This window comes from Mastomys coucha, unplaced genomic scaffold (assembly GCF_008632895.1).
Source record: "Mastomys coucha isolate ucsf_1 unplaced genomic scaffold, UCSF_Mcou_1 pScaffold20, whole genome shotgun sequence".
Taxonomy (NCBI): Eukaryota; Metazoa; Chordata; class Mammalia; order Rodentia; family Muridae; genus Mastomys; species Mastomys coucha.
This window is the reverse complement of record NW_022196903.1, coordinates 82,418,016-82,442,757: the sequence shown is the minus strand read 5'-3', so window position 1 is coordinate 82,442,757 and position 24,742 is coordinate 82,418,016. Positions and strand designations below refer to the sequence as shown.

Genomic DNA, 24,742 nt, shown 5'->3' with positions numbered 1-24,742 from the left:
TATCCTGTTCAATCCTGTTCTATGGCTTCAAGGGCTATTTGGGCTATCCTGTTCCATTTTGTTCTATGGCTTCAATCCAGGTCAAGTGTCCAGAAAAAGTCATTGACCCCTTCCTTAGTGACCCCATAGGGAGTGAGGAAAGGGTCAGGTTGGCTCAGATTGGATCCTGAACTCCTTGCCTGCCCTATCACAAAGCCAGAATTCCCTGATTGACAAGGGCTGGAGTAAGCTACCCCTAAAGCCAGTGCATGGGGGTACCTTAACTCCAAGAAGAGGGAGGCATATTCCCAAAGGGAATCACACTCACAGAGAGAGGGGTAGTGGAGGGGACCACAAACAGCAAAGCCTTGAATAGGGCTTTTACTCTGAGCATCTCGTGGATCACAGAAGCAGGCAAGCCACGATCACTGTTTTATAGCTAAGGAAACTGGGTCAGAGATTTAAAAGTGGCACTAAATTACCCAGAGAATAAGTGGCAAAGCTAAATCTCAAATCAGCCACCCTTCCCTAGATGGAATCACTCTTACTAGACTTCTTTAATTATGCCTGCCTGAAATGGAACTTGGAGAAACCAGACACCAAAGCAGCTGTCTGCTGGGACCTGGAGACAGTGTTGTACCGCAGATCCTTGCTGAGCTGTAGCTGCTGCTGCTGCTGCTGCTGCTGCCACGTGCTCTGACCCTGTAGCTACTGTACCCATATGAGTCCATTCACCGGGAGGGACAGGCCCTGAGGCAGAGCCAGCTGCCAAGCACTGAAGGGAACAAGTGCACCCTGACCCCAGGAATAAAGCTCTTTATTTTCATGCTTCTAACAAATACTAGCAGATAAATATTTTTAAAGTGCAAATAAAAGAAGAAAATAGAATTAGCCTACATTCTCATCATCTAAAGCTACTGACTGTTTTGGTCTCTTCTGACTTTATTTCTCTTATAGGAAATGGATTTTTAAAAGGCTTTGGCATTAAACAGAGCTGTGGTACACACACCTCTGGGGGCTGATCATCAGCCCCAATGTCCTGTGCCAGCAAGTACTTCTGCAATTTCACAGTGAGGGCTGATGGTGTCCCACGGTCCAGTGGGGCGCTGGCCACTGCCTCAGCAGCACTCTGTCTTCCATTGTAGGGAGCCAGAGATTGCCAGGCCTTGTTTTTGAGACAGGGTCTCATCCAGTTTCCCAGGCTGACCTTGAGCTGCAGCAATTCTCCTGCTTCAGCTTCCCAAGTGCTCAGTAGAGGCAAGTCATCACAGCGCTGGGCTCTTAAGCTTCCACAATGTGAACTGAGCTGTGGTGGACCCTGAAAACATGGGTGTGAGCCCCTTGATCGATTCTAGGGGGCTAGAATTCTAGGTTTAGAATCTTTAAAGTTTTATTATATTTTACTTATTTATTTTGTGTATGTGTATGCATTTTTGTGTGTCATCATCATGCATGTGTACATTGACGTGTGCATGGAGGTCAGAAGACAGCTTCCCAGAGTCAGTTCTGTTTTTCCACCTTGTGTTGTGGGTCCTGGAATCAAACTCAGGCTTGGTGGCAGGTGCCTTCACCCACTGAACCATCTAGCTGGCTGTAGTTTTTTTCTTTTTTCTCTTTTCTTCTCTGTTCTGGAAATGGAGCTTTAGACCTCCTGCATGCTAGGCCAGTGTTCACCATCGTGTGAAATCCCAGCCTTGCCTCTATCTCTTTGAAGACTGTTGAGGCTGATCCTTAGAAGGTCACTTTAGCTGACTGATGGCTCTCTCCTTTCCTCTGCATTCTATAGAGATCTCTTTTGGCTTTGGGTATTTCCACATTAACACTTGGTTGAATTGCTGACTGGCCGTTGCACTAAGGGGACAATTTTCAGGGATTTGACAATAACCTGAAGGGACATTAAAAGTGATCTTTTAAAGTCTCTGGCCCTGATGCCTGTTTTAATTCCAAGCCTTGAACAGGGAGGTCAGTCCATTAATAATTCAGCTAATGCCAAATGTCTTCAGTGCTAACACTCTGCCCTGGGGAGAGGGACAGAACAAGGTCCCCCAGCCTTAGTTCATTGAGGGAGGGACTTATGCAAAGCCCAGAAGAAGCAGAGAGACATACAGCATGATATATTTAGAAAGCAAACACCAGCACCATGGTGAGGTTAAAAGACAGAAATAGAAAGGGGTGGAGGAGCAAGCCATTTGAGGAGAGCAGGGTTCACAGTGTGCTGGCTCCTGTGAGCCAGCAGGATCTCCCAGGAGCAGCCATGTGGAGCCTCCTCTTCTGCTCCAGGGAGCCCCCAGCTGGTACATCATACACCAAGGCCAGAACTCACTCAGCAGGCACTGGTGGGCATCTGCTCTTTTAAACTGTGTTGAAACCAGGTGGTGGAGCGCACACCTTTAATCCCAGCACTCAGGGCAGAGGCAGGCAAGTTTCTGAGTTTGAGACCAGCCTGGTCTACAGCCAGAGCTACACAGAAAAATCCTGTCTCAAAAACAAATAACAAAAACAGCCGGGCAGTGGTGGCACACACCTTTAATCCCAGCACTTGGGAGGCAAAGGCAGGTGGATTTCTGAGTTCAAGGCCAGCCTGGTCTACAGAGTGAGTACCAGGACAGCTAGGGCTACACAGAGAAAACCTGTCTCGAAAAACAAAACAAAAACAGACAAAACAAAACAAAAACCCCACAGGGTTTCAAGGACAGGAGTGTCAACAGGGAAGGTAGAGGATGAAGGGGTCTAGTTGTGTGGCCCCAGGAGAGATATGGTAAAATTGGAAGCACTCAGAGAATATGTAAATTCTCTTTTTTCTCCCCTTGAAGGACCCTTAATAAGTGGCTCTCTCTAGATAAAAGAATTGGGATAAAAAAGATAGGAAGTAAGAGGGAGACAGCAAGAGAGAAAGGCTTTTTCTTTTTAAAGGAGGCTAGGAACGTTCCAGAAGGTAATTAATTACAGCCAGTTACCTGACAGAGGGTGGGGCTCCCAGCAGTCCTGAGTTAGAGGCCCAGGTGGCTGGGATCTCATCCTTGTGGTGACAGTCACAGCCACTGCTCTTTCTAACGAGATGCACAAGGGGTGTACAGTATGACCCCAGGAGGTTGCTGGGAAGGCAAAAGCAAGACATTCACCGCTTTTCCTGTTGCTATAACAACATGTCTGACAAGAGGAACTTAAGGAGGGGAGGGTTTACTGTGCCTCACATGTTGAGGGTGCAGTCCATCATGGTGGGGGGAGCCTGGTGGCAGGAAGATGAGGCAGCGGGTTACATTGCCTGACAGCCAGGAAGCAGAGAGAGGAATGCTTCAGCTCAGCCACCTTTTCCTGTTTATCCTGCCCAGGACTCCAGAGCCCCTGGGATAGTTGGACCAGATTTAGGATGGGTCTTCCCACCTCGTTTAACGTAATCTAGAAACCCACCCCAACCCCTACACATGCTCAGAAGTTTATTTCCATGGTGATTTTAAATCCCATCAGGTTGGCATCTAAGATTAACAACCCCAGGCTCCTTCTTATGTTATGATGTCATAACAATATCCCACAGTGGAGGGTGGGTATGGGGTAGGAAGACTCCAGGCCATTTCCGAGCTGAAGATTCCAAAAATTATGGTTCCTGCCTATATGTCTAAAGCAGCACCCCCCGGGACTCAGGCCCAGCTTGATACTGTAGAAAATAACAGATACAGAGAAAATAACAGCTGCTCACTCCTCTTCTCGTGTGGATCCCAAGCTGAGTCTGGTTGTTGAACGAAGGGACTGTGAAGTGACTTTAACTCCACAGAACCCAAGGCTCCACAGTAATGACATGGCCATGCTTTCATCCTGGGCTCCCCATCTGTGAAGCAAGTTCCCAGCTGTGGGGTTTAGAGATCAGGTTGGTCTAGGACCTAGTGATGAGTTAGATTCAGACTTAAGCCACAAGGTGGCGCAGTAACTTTACAGCATCTTTCCCCAGCAGTTCCAGAAGAAAGTCAGAGAGCCAGTGTGCTATTAGAGACTGCTCAGGGGAGTGTCTGATCATTCTGGGCCTGCCCTGTCTTGTGACTTAGCTTGTTCTTGTTGGGGTGGGTCAAGTCTGAGAGACTTCTCTTAGTGGCCCCTACTCTGCGGATGATGTCTTTGCCACAGGCTTCCTGAAAACAGCCCCTGGGCAGTCCTATTAGTCAGCTGTGGCTGCATCTGGGTGCCATGGGTGCTCGGATGTATCTTAACCTCCAGCAGGCTTTGGGAGTTTGGCTTCAGCCAGAGAGGCAGCAGACGACTGTAGTGACTTGAAGCCACCAAGATAGTCCTAGTAAACCCGGGGGCAGCCGCAGTTCACAGGCACAGTCTTAGAGGGTGACATGTGCTGTCCACAGCTCGTCCTCTGACTGTCCTCCACAATTATTTATGTTTTTATTTGGCTAGTTCTTTGCAGTGCTAGTGATAGACAGAGAGCCCTGTGTTCCTAGGGTCTACACTGCCTCTCCGTCTCCTTTTCCTGATTCCTTTACACTTTGCCATGGGCACCCCCTCTTGATGGCTTTAGCATTTTACAAACCCAATTTCCATGCCAGTCTAAATCATTCAGGTCTGCCAGAGGCTCTACTATCCCATAAAGATCTCGTCCTACCATGGGGTTCTGCAAAGGCACTCGATCCCTGTACCAGTCCATCTTGGTCGACTCTCTACTGCAGTGATGAACGCCTTGGCCAAAGCAGCCTGGAGAGGAAAGGGTTTATTTGGCTTACGCTTATCCATCATAGCCCATCCTTGAGGGGGTCAGGGTAGGAACCATGGAAGAAGCTGCTCACTGGCTTGCTCGGCCTGCTTTCTTACATAGCCAGGGATCACCAGTCCAAGGATGGCACTGCTCACAGTGGGGCTGGGCCTTCCCTTATCAATCACTAATCAATGAAATGCTCCACAAACATGCCTGCAGGACAGTCTGAGGGGGGCAGTTTCTCAACTGATGTTTCCTCTTCCCACATGATTTAATTGGCATCAAGTTGACAGAGACCGGCCAGCACCCTGCTGAATCAGCATCTTAGTGCTCCTGTGAGCACAGTCCTATTTGGCCCTTGAATGCCATCAAACATCTCTTAGTGACTGACTCCCTTGGTGAAGTCTGTGCTTCCCTGTTGTCTTCCAGTGCCCAGTGTCCATAGAGACCTCACCCAGTGATAACCAGGGGTCTACCAGAGACTGCCTGGTCTCGCTCACATTGCTTCAAATCACGCAGCGCTTGTCTGGAGGGATGGGTAGTTGTATTGCTCGGCCTCTCTGCTTCCATAGCACTCAAACTGATCCCATGCCCCTTCCCACAATGTACCCTCCTTCTATCACCTCATAAGCTGGGCAGTGAGGTGCTCTTTAACTTCTTAAGAGTCCTTCCTCAATTCAGAGGCAGCCTACTCACTGATCCCCATGGGTTCCTGGACTAGCCATTAGCAAGGCCCTCTCTCCATGGTGACTCTTAAGATTTTCCTTTCCTCTGTATTAGAGGTTGGACCTGAGGACTGATTCTGTCCACAGGTTCGTCCCTGTCTCTGTCGGTGTCTCTGTCTCTCTGTCTCTGCCTCTGTCTCTGTCTCTGTCTCTCTCTCTCTCTCTCTCTCTGTCTCTCTCTCTCTCTCTCTCTCTCTCTCTCTGTCTGTCTCTCTCTCTCTCTCTCTCTCTCTCTCTCTGTTATGTCTCCCATGTGTACTTCCCCCCACCCCATGGCAAATCCAAGGATAGTGCAGAGGACAGTCCGTGTGTCCTTCTCCCACTACTTTCTTGCCTTAGGCAGGACAGTCATTTCTGGGCAGATGGCTAGTTTCAGTTGTCTGTCTTAACACAGCACAGACCATTCTATTACCACAGGCTGCCCAGGATTCCATCTCGTTCATGCTTCTGTCAGGGACCACAATATATCCTCTAGTCCATTATCTGTTTTGGGGGCAGACCTCATTCACCAAAGCTCAATATTACCCCATGCAACAAAGAGGAAGACATTTACCCCAGGATCCCTCGTGGGGACATTCCACCTTCAGGGAGCAACCTCAGTTTCTATATTTCAGCACCCACAGCAGAGAAAATGCCACTGTCCCCCCCCCCCAACTCATCTTTGATTCATTTGTGTCCCTGTTCCCATGTGAGCTGACAGATCAGAGAAATGTATCCACTCAAGTCCAGTTGAGTTTAATGAGGCAACTTACAGGCACATGGGAAAATTAGGGGCGACTACACCATAGAACAAGAGTCTCCCTCCCCCAGCAGTTAATATATATATATATCATAGTAGGGAGGGGGCTCAGGTGTCTTATAAGGCCTCCATACCTCCACAAGGGAATGTGAATGGATGGGCCAGGTATTGTGAGGGTCTATCTCCTGTGGGTAGTCACAGCCATTCTGATTTCAAGACACCAGGCCTCTCCTCTCTATACTGCTCCACCTACCCTACTTGGGGGGGGGGGTGGTTCTTACTTCAGTCACCGTGCCCTCTTGGGAACTTCCACCTGCTGGAACTCTGCTGATGAGGGCTCCCCGCTGCCCCACACCCAGGTTCTGCCTTGTCCAAGGTCTCATGGTGCCCACTGGCTGCAGCGAGTATTCCCCGAGGGCTCTTTGGAACCTCCCTCTGGACTCAGCAGCTCTGTCCGTGGCCTCAGTGCTGATGTCTGTCATCTGCTCACACTCTGCATCACACTCCTCTCAGGGGCCTCTGTTCTGACTCTTTTCTTTCCCCACATCCTCAGTCTCTGCTCCTGCATCTCTGAGCCACTGCAGCGGGTTCCCTTTCCGTCAGGTCTGATCACCCCAGGGAGCTCTTATGACTGCAGGGATTTAATGTTGTGCTTCCTTGGCACTGTTACTCCCTTAGTCTACTCCCCAGGATTGACGTGCTCTCACCCCCAGCCCACTTCAATTATGGTCCATACATTTTAGTTTTCAATAGGTCTAGCAATTGTAAGTTCTTGCTTATATTGAACTTTTTTTTTTTTTTTTTTAAAGACAGGATCTTGCTATGTAGCTTAGGCTGACCTCAAACTAATGGCAATCCTGCCTCAGTAGGCATATGGCACAACATATGGCTTACTGTTTAAAAAAAGCTGTTTATATTTGTTTATTCTCAAGGCCCAGGCTAGCCTTGAACTTGCTATGTAGCTGGGAATAGCCTTGTGCGCTGGATCCTCTGACCTCCAGCCAGAGTACTGGTGTTACAAGCATGTCCTCCATGCCTGACTGTAGAGTGTTTTATTCTTTCATGTTCATGTTTTTGAGGGATAGCTTCCACGTGGGTGTCTGGAAATCCAGTAGGATCCTCTCGTCTTGTTTAACACTGTCCCCCAGGCAAGCGGCTTGCTTGCTTTCTCATCACTGTTTCCCCAAATGTCTTGTGAGTCCTGATGGTTCTTTTGTATTCTACAAAGGTAACACTAGACTGCCTGGTTTCAGGGGTGCTGTGGGTTTTCTCCGTGGGCATGTGGCCCCTGTTCCCTGGATGCAAGACGTCGCTGCTTCCAGTGTGGGGAGCTAGCTACCACCTCTGCAGGCTATGTGCTGTGCAGAGGTGGATGAGGAGGCCCTTAAAGGACCAAGGCTCCACACCTCACAGCACACACAGCAGAAAAGGCCAGCTAGGATGTTCCAGCTGCTCCGTATGGCTCAGCAGGGTTCCATTGCTGCTGGGATTGCTCAGGTTCTAAGTCTTACCTTCTTTTCTGTTTTGCTGAGACAGCATCTCAGTTTACAGCCTAAGCTGGAACTTACTACGTGGCCCAGGATGGCCTCTAATTTATGACAGTCCTCCCTGCCTCATGCTAGGACTATAGGAAAGAGACACTACATAAGTCATACTTTTTACTCCAAAGAAGCCTTTTTAGTTTAGTTTTCTTTGTTTGTTTTGGGTTTTTTTTTGCAATTATTTTTCTAATATCTCTCTAGAGTCCTGTTTTATTTTTACCAACTGCTTCCAACTGCTTCCTAGACATGCATTACCACCTCTATTTTGAGGTTTATTGTCATGACATTTTTCCTGTTTCTTGTTTTCTAGTGTCTTTTGTTTTTTGTTTTGTTTTTTCTAGAAGGTACCTTTAAATAACTCTCTGAGAATTCACGGACACTAAAACTTTTAGGTCCTTGTATGCATAAAATATCTTAAATTTGCAGCTATAATTGAATGATAGTTTAGTTGGGTATAAAGTTCCAACTTCCTGGTCTGAGAATATAGCTCAGTGGTAGAGCAGTTGCTTATCATGTGTGAAGCCTGGCATTCCTCTCCTTACCCCCAAGAGAGGAGAGAGAGGGAGAGAGAGGGAGAGGGAGAGGGGGAGAGAGAGAGGATACATGTTTATATGTGAACATGTGGGTTCATATGCATATGTGTGCATGTGAAGGCTAGCTGTTGAAATTAGGTGTCTTCCTGAACCATTCTCATTATTTCCTTTTTATCTTTTGAGGTGGGATCTCTGAATCACTGATGTGGCTAGGCCAGATGGCTAGTGAGCATCAGGACTTGATCTGTCTCTGCCTGCCCAGTCCTGGGATTACTGATGTAATCAGTAATCAGTTGGGAACTGAACTGCTGTATTCTGGAAGAGCAACCAGGGCTCTTAATTTTTAAGCTGTTTCTTCAGCCTCACACCTGTCTTTATGTGGGTGCTAGAAACTCAAACACAGGTCCTTGTGGTTGAGTGGCAAGCTTCCTGCTTCCTGGCCCACAAAGACATAAGCTGTTGCCAGGTGGGTGATAGTGCACGCCTTTAATTCCAGCACTTGGGAGGCAGAGGCAGGCAGATTTCTGAGTTCGAGGCCAGCCTGGTCTACAGAGGCCAGGCTATACAGAAAAACCCTGTCTCAAAAAAACAAAAAACAAAAAACAAAAAAACCAAAAAACAAAACAAAACAAAAATTGATTCCAGCTCCTGTTACCATGGAGACACACTCCCTCCCATGTCCCCCTTGCCATGTGTCTCCTCAAAGTGGGAGACAAAGCAAATCTTTCAGTTTCTTCTGGTTACATTCCTGATCACAGCTATGAGAAAAGTGACTAATACTTTATTGTAATCGGTCTCCTTCAGTCTCATTGTGTTTGGGAGATTTTATATTTATATTTATTTTGTGTGTATGAGTGATTTTGCCTGCACATGTCTATGCACACCATGTGCATGTAGTACCCTTGATGGCCAGAAGAGGGAGCGGAGCCTCTGGAACTGGTTGTGAGCAGCTATGCGATCTGGAAATGAAACCAGTTGCTCTTAACACCAGGCCACCTCTCCAGCCCCTAAATTTCTATCTTTTTTTTTTTTTTTTAAATTACCACAAGGGCAAATATGAATGGCCAGCTAGCTCCCTGTGTCCTTGTGGGCTGGCTTCATTCTCCTCTCTGGCTTACTTCCCATCCTTCCCCAGCACTGCCAACTGTCCAGCACCCCTCTATCCTTCCACCCTTCCCCACACTGCCAACTGTCCAGCACCCTCTATCCTTCACCTCATGATAACACTACTCTTCTCTCATACTCATAAAGACCGCTCAGTAAGGGTCACCCCACCTATGGCTGACAAAACCTGTCAGCTAGCTCTCCATCTCTCCCTAGACTATGTCTTCCCAGACCTGACTGAGAAGGTGGCCTCCATGGAAGACCCAGGCCAGGCTCCAGACCTGCCAAACCTCCCCTCCATCCTGCCCAAGATGGATCTTGCTGAGCCTCCCTGGCATATGCCTCTGGAGGAGGAGGAAGAAGAAGAGGAGGAGGAAGAGGAGGAAGAGGAAAGGGAAGAAGAGGAGAAGGAGAAGGAAGAAGCAGAGGAGGAGGAGGAAGAGGAGGAGGAAGAACTGCTCCCTGTGAGCGGGTCCCCAAGAGCCACCACACAGGCCCATGCCCCTTCACCTAGTACCAGCAGCACCAGCAGCACCAGCAGCCAGAGTCCTGGGGCCACCAGACACAGGCAGGAGGATTCTGGGGACCAGGCCACATCAGGCATGGAGGTGGAGAGCAGTGTGAAACCCACCTTGGCAGTGCCCTCAGTCACCCCAAGTACAGTGTCCCTGGGGGTTCAGAACTACAGCCAGGAGTCTGGGGGCACTGAGTGGCCAACTGGGGGGCTGGGGGTACAGTCTGAGGTTCCACAGGGAGTTGGTGAGGAGGCCACAGTGGGAACAGCTGACTTCGATGGCCAGCAGGGGGCACTGCCGTCCTCTTCACTCCCGCAAACAGTGCCTCCAAATGGGACTGAGGTCCCCAGTGAGGGTCCCCTTTACCCCAGAACCCCACACTCTTTCCCACCTGGACCCCAAGACACAGAGTCAACCCCCTCCTCTGCTACCTGGGGACAAGAAGGTCTCAGTGAGCAGCCCCTGGAGGGTCAGGCAGCGGAAGCTCACTCACTAACACCGTGGGACTCTACTCAGGTAAGACACAGGCGCACGAATCCCCTGGGTCCTGAGGGTGTCAGCAGCAGTGCGGTGTGATGGGGGCGTACCACGCTTTTCCCACCCCACCTGTCAACACCCACGTGCCCAAGTCATTGTTCATACACACAGGCTGCAGGAGGAAGGGACGGGGTGTTCACAAGTGCACAGGGCCAAGGCAAAGCCTCTGGATGAGCCAAGCCTCTTTTCCTCTGTGACACTCTTTAGCCTTCTGCACACAGGGTGGGGGTGTGATATGGCAGCTCAGGAGGGTGAGGTTGCCCTCAGCTCCCCAGAGCTCAGGCGGTCCAGAGGGCTCTCCTAAGGCCTGTGTGCCCTGCATTCATTCTCCTGCACAGGTGATCTGCAAGGATTGGAGCAACCTGGCTGGGAAGAGCTACATCATCCTGAACATGACAGAGAACATAGACTGTGTGAGTGCTGAGCTGACCCACGTGGAAGGGCCAGATGGGCAGAGGGAGGTGCCACAGTGGGGGCCTTGCCAAAGAGAGGCCAGCCCAGTCCAGGGCTGAAGCAGCACCTACCACTTAGGGAAAACCAAAAAGAGCTCTTTCCTACTTAAAACTCGAGGGCTCTTTCCTCCTTGCTTTCTGTAGTTTTGTGTTTTTGTTTTTTGTTTTTATCCCAGGCTGACATCAAACATAGTATGTGGCCAAGGATGATTTTGAACTCGTGAATCTCCTGCCTCCACCTGCCCGGTACTGGGATCTCGGGCCTGGTTTTACTCAGTGTCAAGCATTAGACTCAGGGTCTCATGTATGCTAGCTAGGGGAAGCACTTTACCACTGAGCCGCACCCCCAGCTCTCCCTCTTATTTCCATGTGAAGGAACTCTTGTTCCTGTGTGCTACCTGATGATAGTGAGACCTATTCTTTCTGTCTTAGGGCTTGGTGGGAAAAGATCTTGCTATATTGGCCAGTATGGCTTGGACTTTCTGGGTTCAGTCAAACCTCCTGCACCCACCTACCAAGTACTGGGAGTATAGTCAAGCACCATTGTTGCCCAACAATATCTTTTCTTTTCTTTTCTTTTTTTTTTTTTTAATGTTTTTATGCTGGAGTGTAGTGACATGTGCCTGCAGTCCCAACATGGTGGCAGCTGAGATGGGAATCAGGGTTCCGAGCCAGGTTGGGTCACACAGATGCTATCCCATAAAGGATGTCCCCCATCTTAGTTGCTTTTTTTTTATCTTGTGTTAGGCTTTTTAGAAGCAACATGTTAGTGTTTGTTCATAGCTCTCTAGAGAGACATCAAAAGGCTAATGGGAAGGCTGTGTGTGTGTGCATGAAAGACAGAGACAGAGATACCCAGAGCCTTATATAGGTCATGTGCTAGGCCGTCAATCACAAGAAGGCCACGTCTGAGCCTGCATGTGATTGAGATGGTGTCCCCATCTTAATCTGTGGCTGTGATAAAACATTCTGACAGAAAGAAGCTTGGGGAAGAAGAGCCATTTAGCCTACACTCCAGGTCATAGTCTGTCATTGGGGGAAGTTGGGGTGTGACTTAAAGCAGAACTCATGAATGAACACTGCCTGCTGGCCTGTCCACAGGCTCACACTTAGCTTTTTTATACATTCCAGGAACATCTGCTCAGGGAAAGGTGCAGGCCACAGCAGCTGGGCCTTCCTGTATCAATTAATAAGATAATCCCTCACAGGCATGTCTGTAGACCAACCTGTTCTAGGCAGTTCCTCAACTGAGGCAGCTCCTCTCAGATGCCCTAGGCTATGTCAAGCTGACAGTTAAAGCTAGCCTATGACTGTGGCTCCTGACATTAGGTCCTTTCTCCTGGGGTGACTAGACTGTTCTACTGGAAGTATGAAGAGTTGCTGTCTATGTTCTGGAAGCCAAGGCAGGGCAGAGGTTGGGTGTCTCTATATAATTAATGTGTTTGCATGAACTCTGGCACTCATTAACCCGGGTGCAGGACTGAAAACCCCACATATAGTTGTGCTAAACATCTCCATGGTCACAGGAACTCTGTTTTACTCTTGAAAACATGAACTCCCAGGGCGAGGGTGTGGCTCTGTGGTGCTGCTCAGCACAATCTTGGGTTCATTCCCAGCATGAGATGTGGGGGTAGAAGATGAAACAGAAAAGAGAAGATGTCCCATCTTCCCCAGGCAGAGAGACAGTGCTGTTGGTGTACCTTTTCCCAAGCACTGTATGTAGACTTCACGTCTCTCATCCAGCAGTCCATTGTTTCCTTTCTGACCTATGTTTGAAGAGAATGGGACAATGTGCGTTGAGGGCGGTGGGCCACACAGAGCCCTCATCTCCAGACAAGAAAAGGAGGAATGTGCCACTGCCCTCCCAGAGATGCTTTACAAGATGCAGCTACAGTTTTAGAACTTTGCACTTGAGATCTGCAAGGATAGTGCAGGCCAGCCAGCTTCTCCTGTTTTCTAGCTAGGACACAGGGGGTGGGAAGGGAGCTAGCAAAGACCAGCAGACGACACAGACACAGAATGATAAAGTAGCGAATACCAAGCTGATCTTGGAGTCTAGAAGCCAGGAGAATCTTTGCCCCAGAGATGAAGGATCCCATCCTGGTCATCAGGGAGGGCTGAAGAGCTCTGGCCTTTGCTTTAGTGCGGAGGGCTGGATTACCAGCAGACCTGACCCCGAAGAACAGCTACTGTCCCAGAGTCTGTGATTGAGTGAATTGAGATGTGAGGTAGCCTACATCTCAGATGGGAAACTGAGGCTCAGAATGTTGGAGGTCAGAGCTAAGAAATGACAGGATTTGAACCCTGGTACATTTTGTTCCAAAGCCAGTGCTTTCCCTGTCTTGCTAACTCTGAGTCAGGGAGACTTCGCTACACGGTAAAGGGTGTCATGCATGTGGCAGGGCAGCAGACAGGTAGAAGCCCGTCCTGCCCTCACATCAGTAACAACACTGACCACTTGACTGTTTGGGACAGAGCTGCTGACCAGGAAGCTAGAGTATGTCTAGACCTGAGCTGCACCTGGCTTTTGCTACGGTCACAAGGAGCAAGCCCACCATGAAAGTCAGCTTGGTGGATTTCAGGTTGGCACGACCACCAAGGGATAAGGATAGGTCCTTATCCTAGGTAGGAACCCAACAAGAGCAGCAGTTCATCTCTGCCTCAGGTGTCCCAGGAAGGCACTGGGTTGCACCCCACGGTGGCCTGTTGACATGTCTGTGACGCCACAGCATCCTGGAGAGCTGAGCATGTGGAAGAGGGATCTAGTTGGGACTCTTGGAGGCTGGAGAAATGGGGACAAAGCTGCTGAAGAGGAGCCAAGGGCGAGAAGAGAGTCTCTTACAAACAGCAGATGTGAGCCTAGGGGCAGCAGCCTGGCCTCTCTGCCAGAGTTCCTGTAGAGGGCTGGGTTTGTTTTCATGTTACACTCTGTAATTATACTTGACATAGTCATCTAAACAGCGAGTCTGAGGGGAAAGAAGCCACCTTACCCACCCCACCCCACCTCCCTTGGCCAGTTCCCAGGGGACTCTGAGTCATCTCATATGGGTTTTTCAAGCCCCTGCTGTAAAGGCATTCCTACTGCTCCCCCGAGGCTCAGTGACAGCCACATGGTGGAATGACCAGCAGAGCCGCCTGCTGGGATTTAATGCTGTCTTTGCCAGGATTGGACACTTGCCATGGGTATCATATAACCCCACGATAAGGGGTTGTCATTGTCAGTGCACAGATCCATGTCCCCTCTACCTGACTGACTTTGGGGCAGGCTCGCAGCTTTACCATGGTACTTAGAGATGGAAGTGAACAAGCTGTACCTGCCTGTGCCCTGCTCTCAGCTGGCCCCAGAGCCCACCAGGCTAGCCAGAGGGCCATCTAGGCCTTTGAGATCTGGGATGAGAGCTACCATCCGTCCTTGAGCTTGGCTCCTCTGAATCCCTAGGAAGTGTTTCGGCGGCACCGGGGACTACGGCTCCTAGCCCTGGTGGAGGAGGTACTGCCACGCCACCGCAGTGGCCACCGTGGGGACTGGCACATCTCTCTGAGCAAGCCCAGTGAGAAAGAGCAGCACCTGCTGATGACTCTTGTAGGAGAGCAGGGTGAGCAGATGGAGCTGTCCCACCGTAGGCCCGGAGTGGAGGTTCAGGAAAGAGATGGGGCTGTGAAGCTGGGAAACCTGACAGGCATGCTAGTGCAGGGCTCTGGATGGAATGAGACCTGGGTTCTGGGGATGAGGAGACAGGTATGAGCATCACACACTATGAGAGCTGGGCCCTTGGGCTGCAGAGGTGACTTCTAGCATCATGCCTTTCACGTAGTTTCCCAGGGGATCAACTCAACGGGAAGCAGGTCAGCAGGGGACATACATGGGCCCTGAGGTTCCTTGTGATTAGAAACAGAAGGGCAGCAGAGGAGGTTCAGGCAGCCTGTCCTAGAAGGGTTGGGGGGTGTGGAGACACCTCAGGGTGCTGTGGTGATGATGGCATTTTTCCTCCAGGGGTGGTACCCACTCAAGATGTCCTTTCCATGCTCAGTGGCATCCGCAGGAGTCTGGAGGAGGTAAGTGACTTGACCTGGCAGCCACTGCAGCATCTTCTACCGCCCTTGACTCTCAAAGAGTGCCTGGAAGAATTTACAGCCCGTTCCAGAACAGGGGTGTGTCTTGAGGCTCTGGCCATTCCCAGACACAAAGAGCATGTGTACGTTACCACCCAAGCAAAAGGACTGCACACTCCCAGGCCACAGTGAGAGAGTGGCCACGGAAGAGGGAATTAAGTAGGATGGTGTCTGATGAACATGGTAGAGGGGGAACAAGACAGGCCCTGCCCTACCAATGCTTCTCCAGGGGAACCTGAGGTGTGGGGGATGTCAGGAGCTGGAAATAGCCCTCCACAGTTAGAGGTGGCCCTGATCAGATGTGGTGGTCTGGCCCCTGCTGGGCTATGGAACACAAAGCTGGAGGTTCAGATAGCCCAGAGCTACCAGGGGCCTTGCCTGAGACCACCCAGGTAGCAAGGACCAAGTCTGCTGGATGGAAAGCTGCTGAGCTTCCTGAATGACTCTCAAAGCTCTTGTCATGGAGCTTTGGACCTCCAGCATTGTGTACCATAGCCCAGCAGGAGCCAGACTACCACATCTGATCAGCACCATCTCTAACTGTGGAGGGCTGTTTCCAGTCCCTGACATTCCCACACCTCAGGTTCCTCTGCAGTAGCACTGGTAGGGGCGAGGCCTGTCTTGTCCCCGCTCCACCAGGTTCTTCATGATCTCCAAATCTGGGCCCAGGAACACAGATGGAAAGTGGACACCTGTAAGGGTTTCACACAATGCAGGGAAGGGCTGAAGGCCAGCCTCTGCTCCAGAGGTCACTGATAACTCACTTTCCTTGGCTCCCTCCCTTCACCTGAAGCTGGACTGTAGGGAGCTTTCCCACTGGGAGAGAAGCCAAGCCAGCCAGAGCAGCCTGTAGTAGGGAGGCACATGCCACCTGCGATCTTACCACTGGGAAAGAGAAGAAGCTGGAGACCACAGCTGTGGGCTGCAGTTGGCATCCCCACAGAGGCCCCAGTGATGCCGGGCCTACTATGGATGGCCAGAATGATATTACCTTACCCCTAAAGAGGAAGCTTGCTTCAGGGCTCTGACTTTGTGTGGTGAACTTGAGACTCCCCCAGATGTTGTTGCTTTGTGAAACTGATGGGGACAGGTATGGGGCCTCATCTATTTGGGCCATGGCTGTCATGTCTCAGTGCTGTGCATGGCCAGAGCTGGTGCATTCAAAGTTGGGTTGGTACAGAAACACAGTGAAGGAAGTAAGGGGGCCGAGAATGTGGTCCTAGGAGAGGCTTGGAAGTGTTCTTGGATGAACCAATAAGGACAGAATGGTATGTCTCTCAGCACAAGTCCAGGCCCCCAGGGTTACCAGGGGCTCCAACTCACCCTTGGAATGTTAGCTCTCAGGACTTTCCTGATGCCTGGTCCCATACCCCCACCCTCAGATTGGCATCCAGAACTACTCTACCACCAGCAGCTGCCAGGCACGGGCCACCCAGGTGCGAAGTGACTACGGGACACTCTTTGTAGTGCTGGTGATCATTGGTGTCATCTGCTTCATCATCATTGTGCTTGGCCTACTCTACAATTGTTGGCAGCGCCGGATGCCCAAGCTGAAACACGTGGTGAGTAGGCCAGGTAGGGCTTGGGAATGAAGGGCAGAGTGTGGCTAGTATCAGTCAGTGCTACCCAGCAGCCTCACCTAGAAACCTGTACCAACTCAGTTGTGCTCAGTACCAGGCTGGGGCCTGCCACCTACCTCTCTGAGCCTGGTACTGTGTCTTCGAGGAGATACACAGTGAGGGGGTGTAAGTCTCACCAAGGGATCCCCCCTCTTCTTCAGCTCTTCCTAACCCCAGTGCCCCATTCTGCAAGGCTTGAGAGCACCTGCTCCCCTCCAGTGCTAGCAGCCAAGGGCTCCTGCAACCTGTACAAGAGAAAGGGGGCAGGTCCTGCTCATTCTGCCCTAGCTCACGGGATTTGCTGTCTCCTGTACCTTGCACAGTTGGAAGGGATCAGGTGACACTAGGGGGGAGGGGTCACAGGGTTTACCAAGCAGACGTTTAGGTTAGAGTTGCAGATACTTGTATCCTGGGCCCCAAGGGAGTAAATACCCTGGGGGCTTAGCGTGGCAAGCCACTATGCGCGCCTAGCGCTCTCTCCTGCTGCTGCTGCAGTCGCACGGTGAGGAGCTGCGCTTCGTGGAGAACGGCTGCCACGACAATCCCACGCTGGACGTGGCCAGCGACAGCCAGTCGGAGATGCAGGAGAAGCAACCCAGCCTGAACGGTGGGGCCATCAACGGCCCGAGCAGCTGGAGCGCGCTCATGGGCAGCAAGCGCGACCCTGAGGACTCGGACGTGTTCGAGGAGGACACTCACCTGTGAGCGCCGGGCCCCGGCCCCGCGCCCCTCCCGGCCCTCCACGCGGGCCACTATGCTTCCCCACCGCAGCAGGCGACCGCGGCGCAGCTCCCACCCCGCCCCGCCCGGCCCGGAGCGCTTGCCCGAGGCCAGCGCGCTCCCCGCGCCCGGACTCCATTAAAGCCGCCAAGACGCGCGGGCCGCTCCGCCTCTACGCCTGTTTCTTGCCTTCCCAAAGCCGCACTCCGGGGAGTGGGTGGGAAGGGCCTGGAGGAGTAGGTGGGGCTCTGGAGGCTGTCTGGGTGGGGTCAAGGGCGCGTGGGCGGGGAATTCTCTGGAGTTTGTGGGCGTGGTTAGGATATGTGAGAGGAGTGTAGGGAGTGTACGGTCTTCTGGGTGGAATCCAGGCCGGGTGGGCAGAGCCTGAAGTCGGCTGGGAAAGGTGCTGGTGGGCGAGGCCTCGGCCTGATGGGCGGGACCTGAACCGGGCAGGACTCAGGGCAGACAAGCGTTGTTAAGGTTCAGTATTCCAAGCCTGGGGGAGGTGCTGTCCTCAGAACTGAGTCCGTGTGAGGTGGGCGGGGCCTGCAGCGGACTGCTCTTCGGGTGAAGCTCCTCCGAGGGGGCGGGCTCTTGGTAGTGAGCTGTTCTTGGGGCGAGTGGACGGAACCTGGGAGAACTGAGTTGTCCTCTAGACGGGTGGGCGGGGTGAAGACTAGAGGTCCCCAGAGGCTAGGTGGGCGTGGTTGAGGTTACTGGGTGGGGCCTCGGGGAGCGGCCTTCTCGATGGGAGGACCGGGTTCGGGCGGGACGGTCCTCCGGACGCCAGGCGCCGCTGCGGAGCCGCAGGCGGGCATAGCTAGACCGTGCCGCGAGGGGCGGGGCGGTGAGTGTTTACATCCGGCCGGGCACAGACAACTCCCGAGATCGCTCGGCCGAGGGTCCAACCTCTTTCGCCATGGACACCAGCGACCTGTTTGCCAGCTGCAGGAAGGGGGACGTGGGCCGTGTGCGGTGAGGATCTGACGTGCAGGAGGCGGGCAGGCGTCCGCAGGGCTTATCGGGCACGGGTGTGCGGTCGGGCGCCGTGGGGTTCCCGAAGCTGACCGAGTCCAGAGAGATCGGGCTCCAGGTCCCTTCCTTAACTCGGTGCAGGGGAAACGACTCCTCTCCGTGGAGGTTCCAAGAGACGCAGGCTCTGCTGGTGCAGCCAGTTACGAGCCTGGAGCCGAGACCCTGGTCTCCGTGGGCAGGCAGGGAAGAGAAAGGATCCTGGCCCTTACTTTTCTTTGATAGACTCCTTTCTCCCGTGGCCCTTCCTTCCAGATACCCTGGTCCTCATCAGAGGTGTCCAGACTGCAGCCCTCTCCGAAACCCTCCTTAAGTTTGTCCCCAATAACGGATGCGGCCTCAGAGTTAATGATCTGTTCCTCAACTTGAGTGCAACTCTGAGAGCCCGGATCTTGCCTTGATAGTCTCCTTGGGCTGCCATATTCCAGTGATCGCTTTCTGGTTCATGACCTCTTTTCAATATCTTATCAATTGTTATTTCCACTTCCTATTTCTTCCATAGATCTGTTCTGCTCTCCCTCCCCCAGTGCCTGCATCAGCTTTCCTCTGGTTTCCCTGTCATCGTCTCCCCAAGCTGCCTTAGGGGCCCCATCACCTTCCCTCTCCCAAATATTACAAGAACCTGGGGCTTGGCCTCTGTCCTTGAAGCCATCACCCAACTCACAGTTGCAGGCCCTTGCCGCCCTGTGTAGTCCCCGGCCTTGCCCTTCTCAGAGGCATCTCTAGCCCAGAGAGATGTGGCCTCCTTCCCCTTCCTAGTTGTCTCTCTCCCAGATCGGAAGCAATTCTGATCCGGGCTTTGAACTTCCTGCCCAGGTACCTGCTGGAGCAGCGAGACGTGGAGGTGAACGTGCGGGATAAGTGGGACAGCACCCCTTTGTGAGTGTGAGCGGTGGGGTAGCTGGGTGGGCAGGGTGGGCCTACCCTACTGACAGCTTCCCCCTTTCCTAGGTACTATGCCTGCCTCTGTGGGCATGAGGAGTTGGTGCGCTACCTGTTGGCTAATGGTGAGAGAGGGTCAGGGTCTGACTGTAAGCTCTGAGACCTTGCTACATGTTTGTATGCACCCTTAATTGCTTGTCAACTCCCTAAAGTCAACAAATGGTACTCTCTAACCCTCTATCCACCTTCTCACGTTACCCTTGATACCCAGGCCAGTTCTGGGGCTGTCTCTTGTACTATACCACCATTGGTCTGCTAAACTGACTCTCTGACTTCCATATTTATAGGCAGGAAGATCTTTCCACAGCAAAGCTGATGGGAATGTTGGAGTGTTTGGGATAAAAGCACTTGGGCATGGTGGCTCACACCTGTAATTAAATTATTGGGAGAGAGGAAAGTCAAGGCAGGGGGATTATCTTAAGTTCAAAGCTAGTCAAGGCTACATTGAGAGACCCACTCCTTTTTTTTCTTCCTTGAGACAGGGTTTCTCTGTGTAGCCCTGGCTGTCCTGGAGCTCACTCTATAGACTAGGCTGGCCTCAAACTCAGAAATCCACCTGCCTCTGCCTCCCAAGTGCTGGGATTAAAGGAGTGCACCACCACTGCCCGGCTGAGAGACCCACTCTTAATTCCTCTGGCCTTACCTTCTTTGGCTCTCCCATCCCCTCACTGGCTGCCCATCTACACTTGGTCCCGACCCATCTCCTACCTCAGGGTCTTCTCAGTTGCAGTACTTCCTGCTTAGACTGGACTTCCTTCCTAGATCTGTGCATCTCCCACTTCTTTCAAGTCCCTGCACTTAGCCACCATACTGGCCTTCACAGCTTCCCCATGTGGCAGCCACTGCCATAGTCACCCTTGGTTCTGTTTTGTAATAATGGCGGTTGTCGCATAGTAAACTACTCATGTGTCCCACTAGTGCAGGTTCAGTTGGGGCAGGGATCTGCTGGTCATCAAGATGGCTGTTTACAGGGCCAGCCATGCAGTCTACTCTTAGCTGCATATAGTCCCATATTTACATATGTATTCATGAATATGCCTGCATCTAAGTGCACAGATTGTATGCCCTTGGCCTTCCCAAGGGTTGCCTGGGCCACCTTGGCAAGGAAGGGCCTCTAGGGCTTCTAGCCACTACATATGGGAGCTGTGGAGGAGGGGAGGCCAGAGATCTTCCCAGACTAAGTGTCTCCTTGACTCTAACTGATGAGCATTGCTTCGTAGGAGCCCGCTGTGAGGCCAACACCTTTGATGGAGAACGGTGTCTCTACGGAGCGCTGAGTGACCCCATTCGCCGTGCACTGAGAGACTACAAACAGGTCACTGCGTCCTGCAGGAGGCGGGATTACTATGACGATTTCCTGCAGCGGTGAGCTGGGGGCAAAGCTAGCAGCACTGGTGGGGTTGCTGCACCCTCTCAGTAGGTTCAGGCGGGTGGGTGTGCTGAGTGGTCTTGGTGCACCAGCAGTTGCTTGGGTGATGCAACCCTTCCTGGCTTTTCCCAGGCTTCTGGAACAGGGCATCCATAGCGATGTGGTCTTTGTGGTACATGGAAAGCCGTTCCGGGCCCATCGCTGCATCCTTGGTGCTCGCAGTACCTACTTCGCCAACATGCTGGACACCAAGTGGAAGGGCAAGAGCGTCGTGGTTCTCAGGCACCCCCTGGTGCGTCCATCTGCCTTGGGAGAGAGGGCCAGCTTCTGGGAGAGCAGTTAGATCATGCTGGGTGGTAGCCTCTGACCTTTCCTTTCTACTCTGCCTGCAGATCAACCCGGTGGCCTTTGGGGCTCTACTGCAGTACCTGTATACAGGTGACTGATGACCCCTTGGGCTGGGACAGCAGCACACCCAGGGTGGCCTAGAGCTAATGTCACCTTTGGGGAGGAGGAGTGTGCCCAGCATGACCTGTTTGAAGAGAACAGGTCCTTAGGTCCTTCTGGATGAGGAAATCAAGGTATTGAGTAGGAATCACGCTTAGGTCCTCACTCAGCCCCCTAACCCTCCAGGTCGCTTGGACATCGGTGTGGAGCATGTGAGTGACTGTGAGCGCCTGGCTAAGCAGTGCCAGCTGTGGGACCTGCTGGACGACTTGGAGGCTAAATGCGAGAAGGTGTCTGAATTTGGTGTGTACAGGGTCTCAGTCCAAGGTCTTAGGTCACAGCCTGCAGCTGTGGTCCAGCTCTCTTAGTCCCTTCTGTCCTCTCCCCCAGTGGCTTCCAAGCCTGGCACGTGTGTGAAGGTGTTGACTATTGAGCCTCCTCCAGCAGATCCCCGGTTACGGGCAGACATGGCACTGCTGGCTGACTGTGCCCTGCCACCTGAGCTGCGGGTACTGAAGGACATGCTGGCCTGGTGGGCAGGAGGGGTGTCTAGGGATGGGGCGGTGGAGGGCAGGTTCCACAGAGCTGGGTTCCCCTCCTAGGCCAACCTAGAAGCTACTTCCCTTTCCTGAACGGCTTTGCTCTGAAAGGTGCCTTTCCTATACCAGGGTGACCTTGGAGAACTGCCCTTCCCATGCCCCGATGGCTTCAGCAGCTGCCCTGATATCTGTTTCCGAGTGGCTGATTCCAGCTTCCTCTGCCACAAGGTACCCGTCCCGCTCCTGTCCACACTGCTCAAGTCCTGGGCTAGCCTTCTGGGGACAGATTCCAGCCCTGGTACTTTCTGAACTTGCTTCCCTCAGGCTTTCTTCTGTGGCCGCAGTGACTACTTCCGGGCCCTTGTGGATGACCACTTTCGAGAGAGCGAGGAGCCGGCAGCCTCTGGAGACCCCCCAGTTGTCACCCTGCATGACATCTCCCCGGAGATCTTCACTCACGTGCTGTACTACGTATATAGTGACCATACCGAGGTGAAGTGTGGCGCCCGGCGGCAGGGCAGTGGTGAATGGAGCCCTGGGCTGTCTGCCACAGGGTTGTCACAGTCCTTGGGTCATTCCTACCTGTAGCTGTCCCGAATTCCTGAGTCAGGCCTGTGGGAGGCTGTAGGCAGGACCAAAGGTTCCCTCTGTTGGTATGTGTGTATGGCAGTGCAGCGGGGCACTATACAGGAGAGAAGTATGTTTTCCGTTGGGTCTGAGGGGTGAGGTGACTTTCTGGGGTCCCAGGGTCCCTTTGTCTGGCTTCTCCAGAGCATGCCCACAAATCTTCCCACAGAAGGTACTGTTTTAAGGCTGGTCGGCCATATGGTATCATCAGGGCTGTTCAGCTGAGAATGCTGTTCTTCAGGAAAGGGCTTTGTAGAAATGGTGGCTCTGACCCCCAGGCTGTGGCTCCCCCATCCTCTTTGTTCTCTGCGGCTCCCGCCAGCCGGCCCCCTCTGTATTAGGTTTTGTTACTGTCCTTCCTTCTGTCACTCTCCCCCACTTCCTTTCTCATGGCCTGCCACTCCCTCTGTGGTAGAGTCTGGAATCCTGTGTCACAAGCTCCCTCCTGAAGAAGCTTTGTACCCCAAGAACATTCTTAATAGCTCAGAGTGGGGATTGGCCTCTGAACATGTCCTAACAGTAGATGAGTCTCTTGTGAGCTGTGTGATCTTAGGCAAGTGACATACCTACTCTGTTTCAGTGTATCCCCCCCAGAAGATGGAGAATAAATATGTTTCTTGTGCATATATGACCAAATGACCAGAGAATAGTTAGATGGCAGAGTGACAGCCAAAAATGTGGTGGCATAGTCTCTCTATGTTTTTTTTTTTTTCCCCTCTGCTCAGTCCTAGGCCACCCAAGGTCAGGCTGAAACTGGACCCTTGGTCTTAGCCAATGCCTAGCTGTCCCTTCCTCAAAATTGTGTGGAATTTCACAGTGGAAGAAGCCATTCCCAAGCTGTGGACTGGAATAGAAACCTCCAGCTCACTTTACTTTCTTTCAAGTTTTTCAAGGCTGGCATGTGTATCTCTGCTCCACAGCTGAGGGGACGGAGGCGCAGAGGTGAAGGGACTTGCCTGGGATCCCACAGCTGGATGGGGAGAGCTCAGGTCTATGCCTGAGCTCACACTGCTTTTCCTGGAAAGGCCTGTAGCCTTAAGCACTGGCCTGAGGCATGGGATCCCTCCTCCCCTGAGTTTCTTCTGCCCCTTGCACCCTCAAGGACCTGGGCCAGGCTCCAGAGATGTGAGTCTCTTGTGTTTCCACTGAGGTTTCCTCCCTGGACCCTGGGAGCCCTTGATGATCACTGGTGTCCTGTTGTCCCTTTTTGTGTCACAGCTGCCTCCTGAGTTGGCCTACGATGTGCTGAGTGTGGCTGACATGTACCTTCTACCTGGCCTGAAGCGGCTGTGTGGCCGCAGCCTGGCCCAGTTGCTGGAGGAAGATAGTGTGGTGGGTGTTTGGCGCATAGCCAAGCTGTTCCGGCTGGCCCGGCTGGAGGACCAGTGTACCGAATATATGGCCAAGGTCATAGAGAAGGTGGGCAGGGGTGCAGTGAGGGGAGCTTGTGAGGGTGGGATGCAGCCCGTGCTGGGATGCAGCCTTCCCTGAGCCGCTTTTCTATAGCTGGTAGAGCGAGAGGACTTCGTGGAGGCAGTGCGAGAAGAGGCAGCAGCTGTAGCAGCCCGGCAAGAGACAGACTCCATTCCACTTGTTGATGACATCCGCTTCCATGTGGCCAGCACAGTCCAGACCTACAGTGCCATTGAAGAGGCACAGCAGCGACTTCGGGCACTGGAGGACCTGCTTGTGTCCATTGGCTTGGACTGCTGAGCCCTTCCATCTGGCAGCCCTGTGGCCAGGGCTGCTACAGTGACAGGCATGCGCAGAGTGTGCATGCAGCAACTGTTGCTCTTGCACGCTTGATGGCATTACAGTGGGCAGAGGGGACTCATTGTGTTCCTGGGGACCTCACAGGATGTTCTTGGGACGAGCCGCCTCCTCCAGTGCACAAGGAAGCCCCAAGATTTGGGGCAGGCACCACTCAGGGAAAACTGGGGTACGGTAGGCTTTGAACTTAGTCCCATCTTCCCCAGCACCCTCCCTGCTCCCTCCTGGCTCTCACCCAGCCCTGGCTTGCTTCAGCCATTTCCATGTACAGGGCTGGACAGGACGTAGGGAGTGTGTGGCAATAAAGCTTGAATTCACTCTGGGAATCTGAGCCTGTGTTGGGGGGCAGCTTGGGAGGGCAGGGTTTGGGCAGTGGAGCTGGTGAGGAGAAGAAGCTGGGGGCTTGGGCATTCTTAGCGGAACACGCTATGGAAAGTGACCCAGAGGCTTGGAGATCAAGTTCTCTGAGCCAGTAGGCCTGTACCCCTGCCACTTAACCACAACAGGAGTGACTCCATGGCCTAACAACAGAGACAGACATTAGAGGAATATGGTATTTGCTGGATGCCCTCAGGCCTATTGACCACAACACCCCCTTCACACACACACACACCCATAGACCTTTGCTTTGTTCCCAGTGCTAGACAGCTGTCAGTCTGTGCTTGTTATCCTAAAGTGTCATAGATCTCACCTTTGTGTTTGTTGTTCTCCAGAACTTTCTAGATTATTTTCCTCTTCTTTATCAG

At 52.4% G+C, this 24,742-nt stretch overlaps 2 protein-coding genes and 2 long non-coding RNA genes across 9 annotated transcripts in view; 2 read left to right on the top strand and 2 right to left on the bottom strand.

Moving 5' to 3' along the window:
• Positions 1-17,441, top strand: part of Podxl2 (podocalyxin like 2) — a 32,521-nt gene extending 15,080 nt beyond the window's left edge. For both annotated transcript variants that reach the window (XM_031382513.1, XM_031382514.1), the window contains exons 3-8: positions 9,531-10,345; positions 10,705-10,779; positions 14,258-14,414; positions 14,813-14,874; positions 16,314-16,493; positions 17,046-17,441. In XM_031382513.1, the coding sequence (XP_031238373.1) occupies positions 9,531-10,345; positions 10,705-10,779; positions 14,258-14,414; positions 14,813-14,874; positions 16,314-16,493; positions 17,046-17,255 (1,499 nt within the window). In that variant the 3' untranslated portion in view covers positions 17,256-17,441. The remainder of the gene's footprint in view (positions 1-9,530; positions 10,346-10,704; positions 10,780-14,257; positions 14,415-14,812; positions 14,875-16,313; positions 16,494-17,045) is intronic.
• Positions 12,332-17,175, bottom strand: LOC116099231. Its single transcript, XR_004122170.1, has 2 exons — positions 16,983-17,175; positions 12,332-12,584 (listed from the first exon to the last, which is right to left on the bottom strand). It is a non-coding gene; the product is annotated as an uncharacterized LOC116099231 (long non-coding RNA).
• Positions 17,442-17,595: 154 nt separating the features above from the next.
• On the top strand, positions 17,596-24,322 carry Abtb1 (ankyrin repeat and BTB domain containing 1). 4 transcript variants are annotated; one of them, XM_031382517.1, is made up of 12 exons: positions 17,748-18,245; positions 19,119-19,146; positions 19,254-19,309; positions 20,465-20,609; positions 20,746-20,905; positions 21,006-21,051; positions 21,247-21,363; positions 21,451-21,569; positions 21,729-21,827; positions 21,924-22,091; positions 23,445-23,645; positions 23,733-24,322. In XM_031382517.1, the coding sequence occupies exons 5-12, from the start codon at positions 20,852-20,854 to the stop codon at positions 23,937-23,939; spliced, it is 1,011 nt and encodes a 336-aa protein (XP_031238377.1). In that variant the 5' UTR covers positions 17,748-18,245; positions 19,119-19,146; positions 19,254-19,309; positions 20,465-20,609; positions 20,746-20,851; the 3' UTR covers positions 23,940-24,322. The 4 variants fall into 4 exon arrangements, with proteins under 4 accessions (XP_031238378.1, XP_031238377.1, XP_031238375.1 ...); XM_031382515.1 differs by having other exon boundaries at positions 19,119-19,181; XM_031382516.1 differs by lacking the exon at positions 19,254-19,309 and having other exon boundaries at positions 19,119-19,181.
• On the bottom strand, positions 17,739-20,075 carry LOC116099230. 2 transcript variants are annotated; one of them, XR_004122169.1, is made up of 2 exons: positions 19,953-20,075; positions 17,739-19,125 (listed from the first exon to the last, which is right to left on the bottom strand). It is a non-coding gene; the product is annotated as an uncharacterized LOC116099230 (long non-coding RNA). The 2 variants fall into 2 exon arrangements; XR_004122168.1 differs by having other exon boundaries at positions 17,741-19,612.
• Positions 24,323-24,742: the final 420 nt, after the last annotated feature.

What these genes read in the sequence shown, in the direction of transcription:
- Abtb1 (XM_031382515.1), top strand. Translation starts at nt 18,190, where the DNA reads ATGGACACCAGCGACCTGTTTGCCAGCTGCAGGAAGGGGGACGTGGGC. An exon ending in AAGTGGGACAGCACCCCTTT is followed by an intron (nt 19,182 to 19,253) that starts GTGAGTGTGAGC and finishes CCCCTTTCCTAG; the next exon opens with GTACTATGCCTGCCTCTGTG. An exon ending in TATGACGATTTCCTGCAGCG is followed by an intron (nt 20,610 to 20,745) that starts GTGAGCTGGGGG and finishes GGCTTTTCCCAG; the next exon opens with GCTTCTGGAACAGGGCATCC.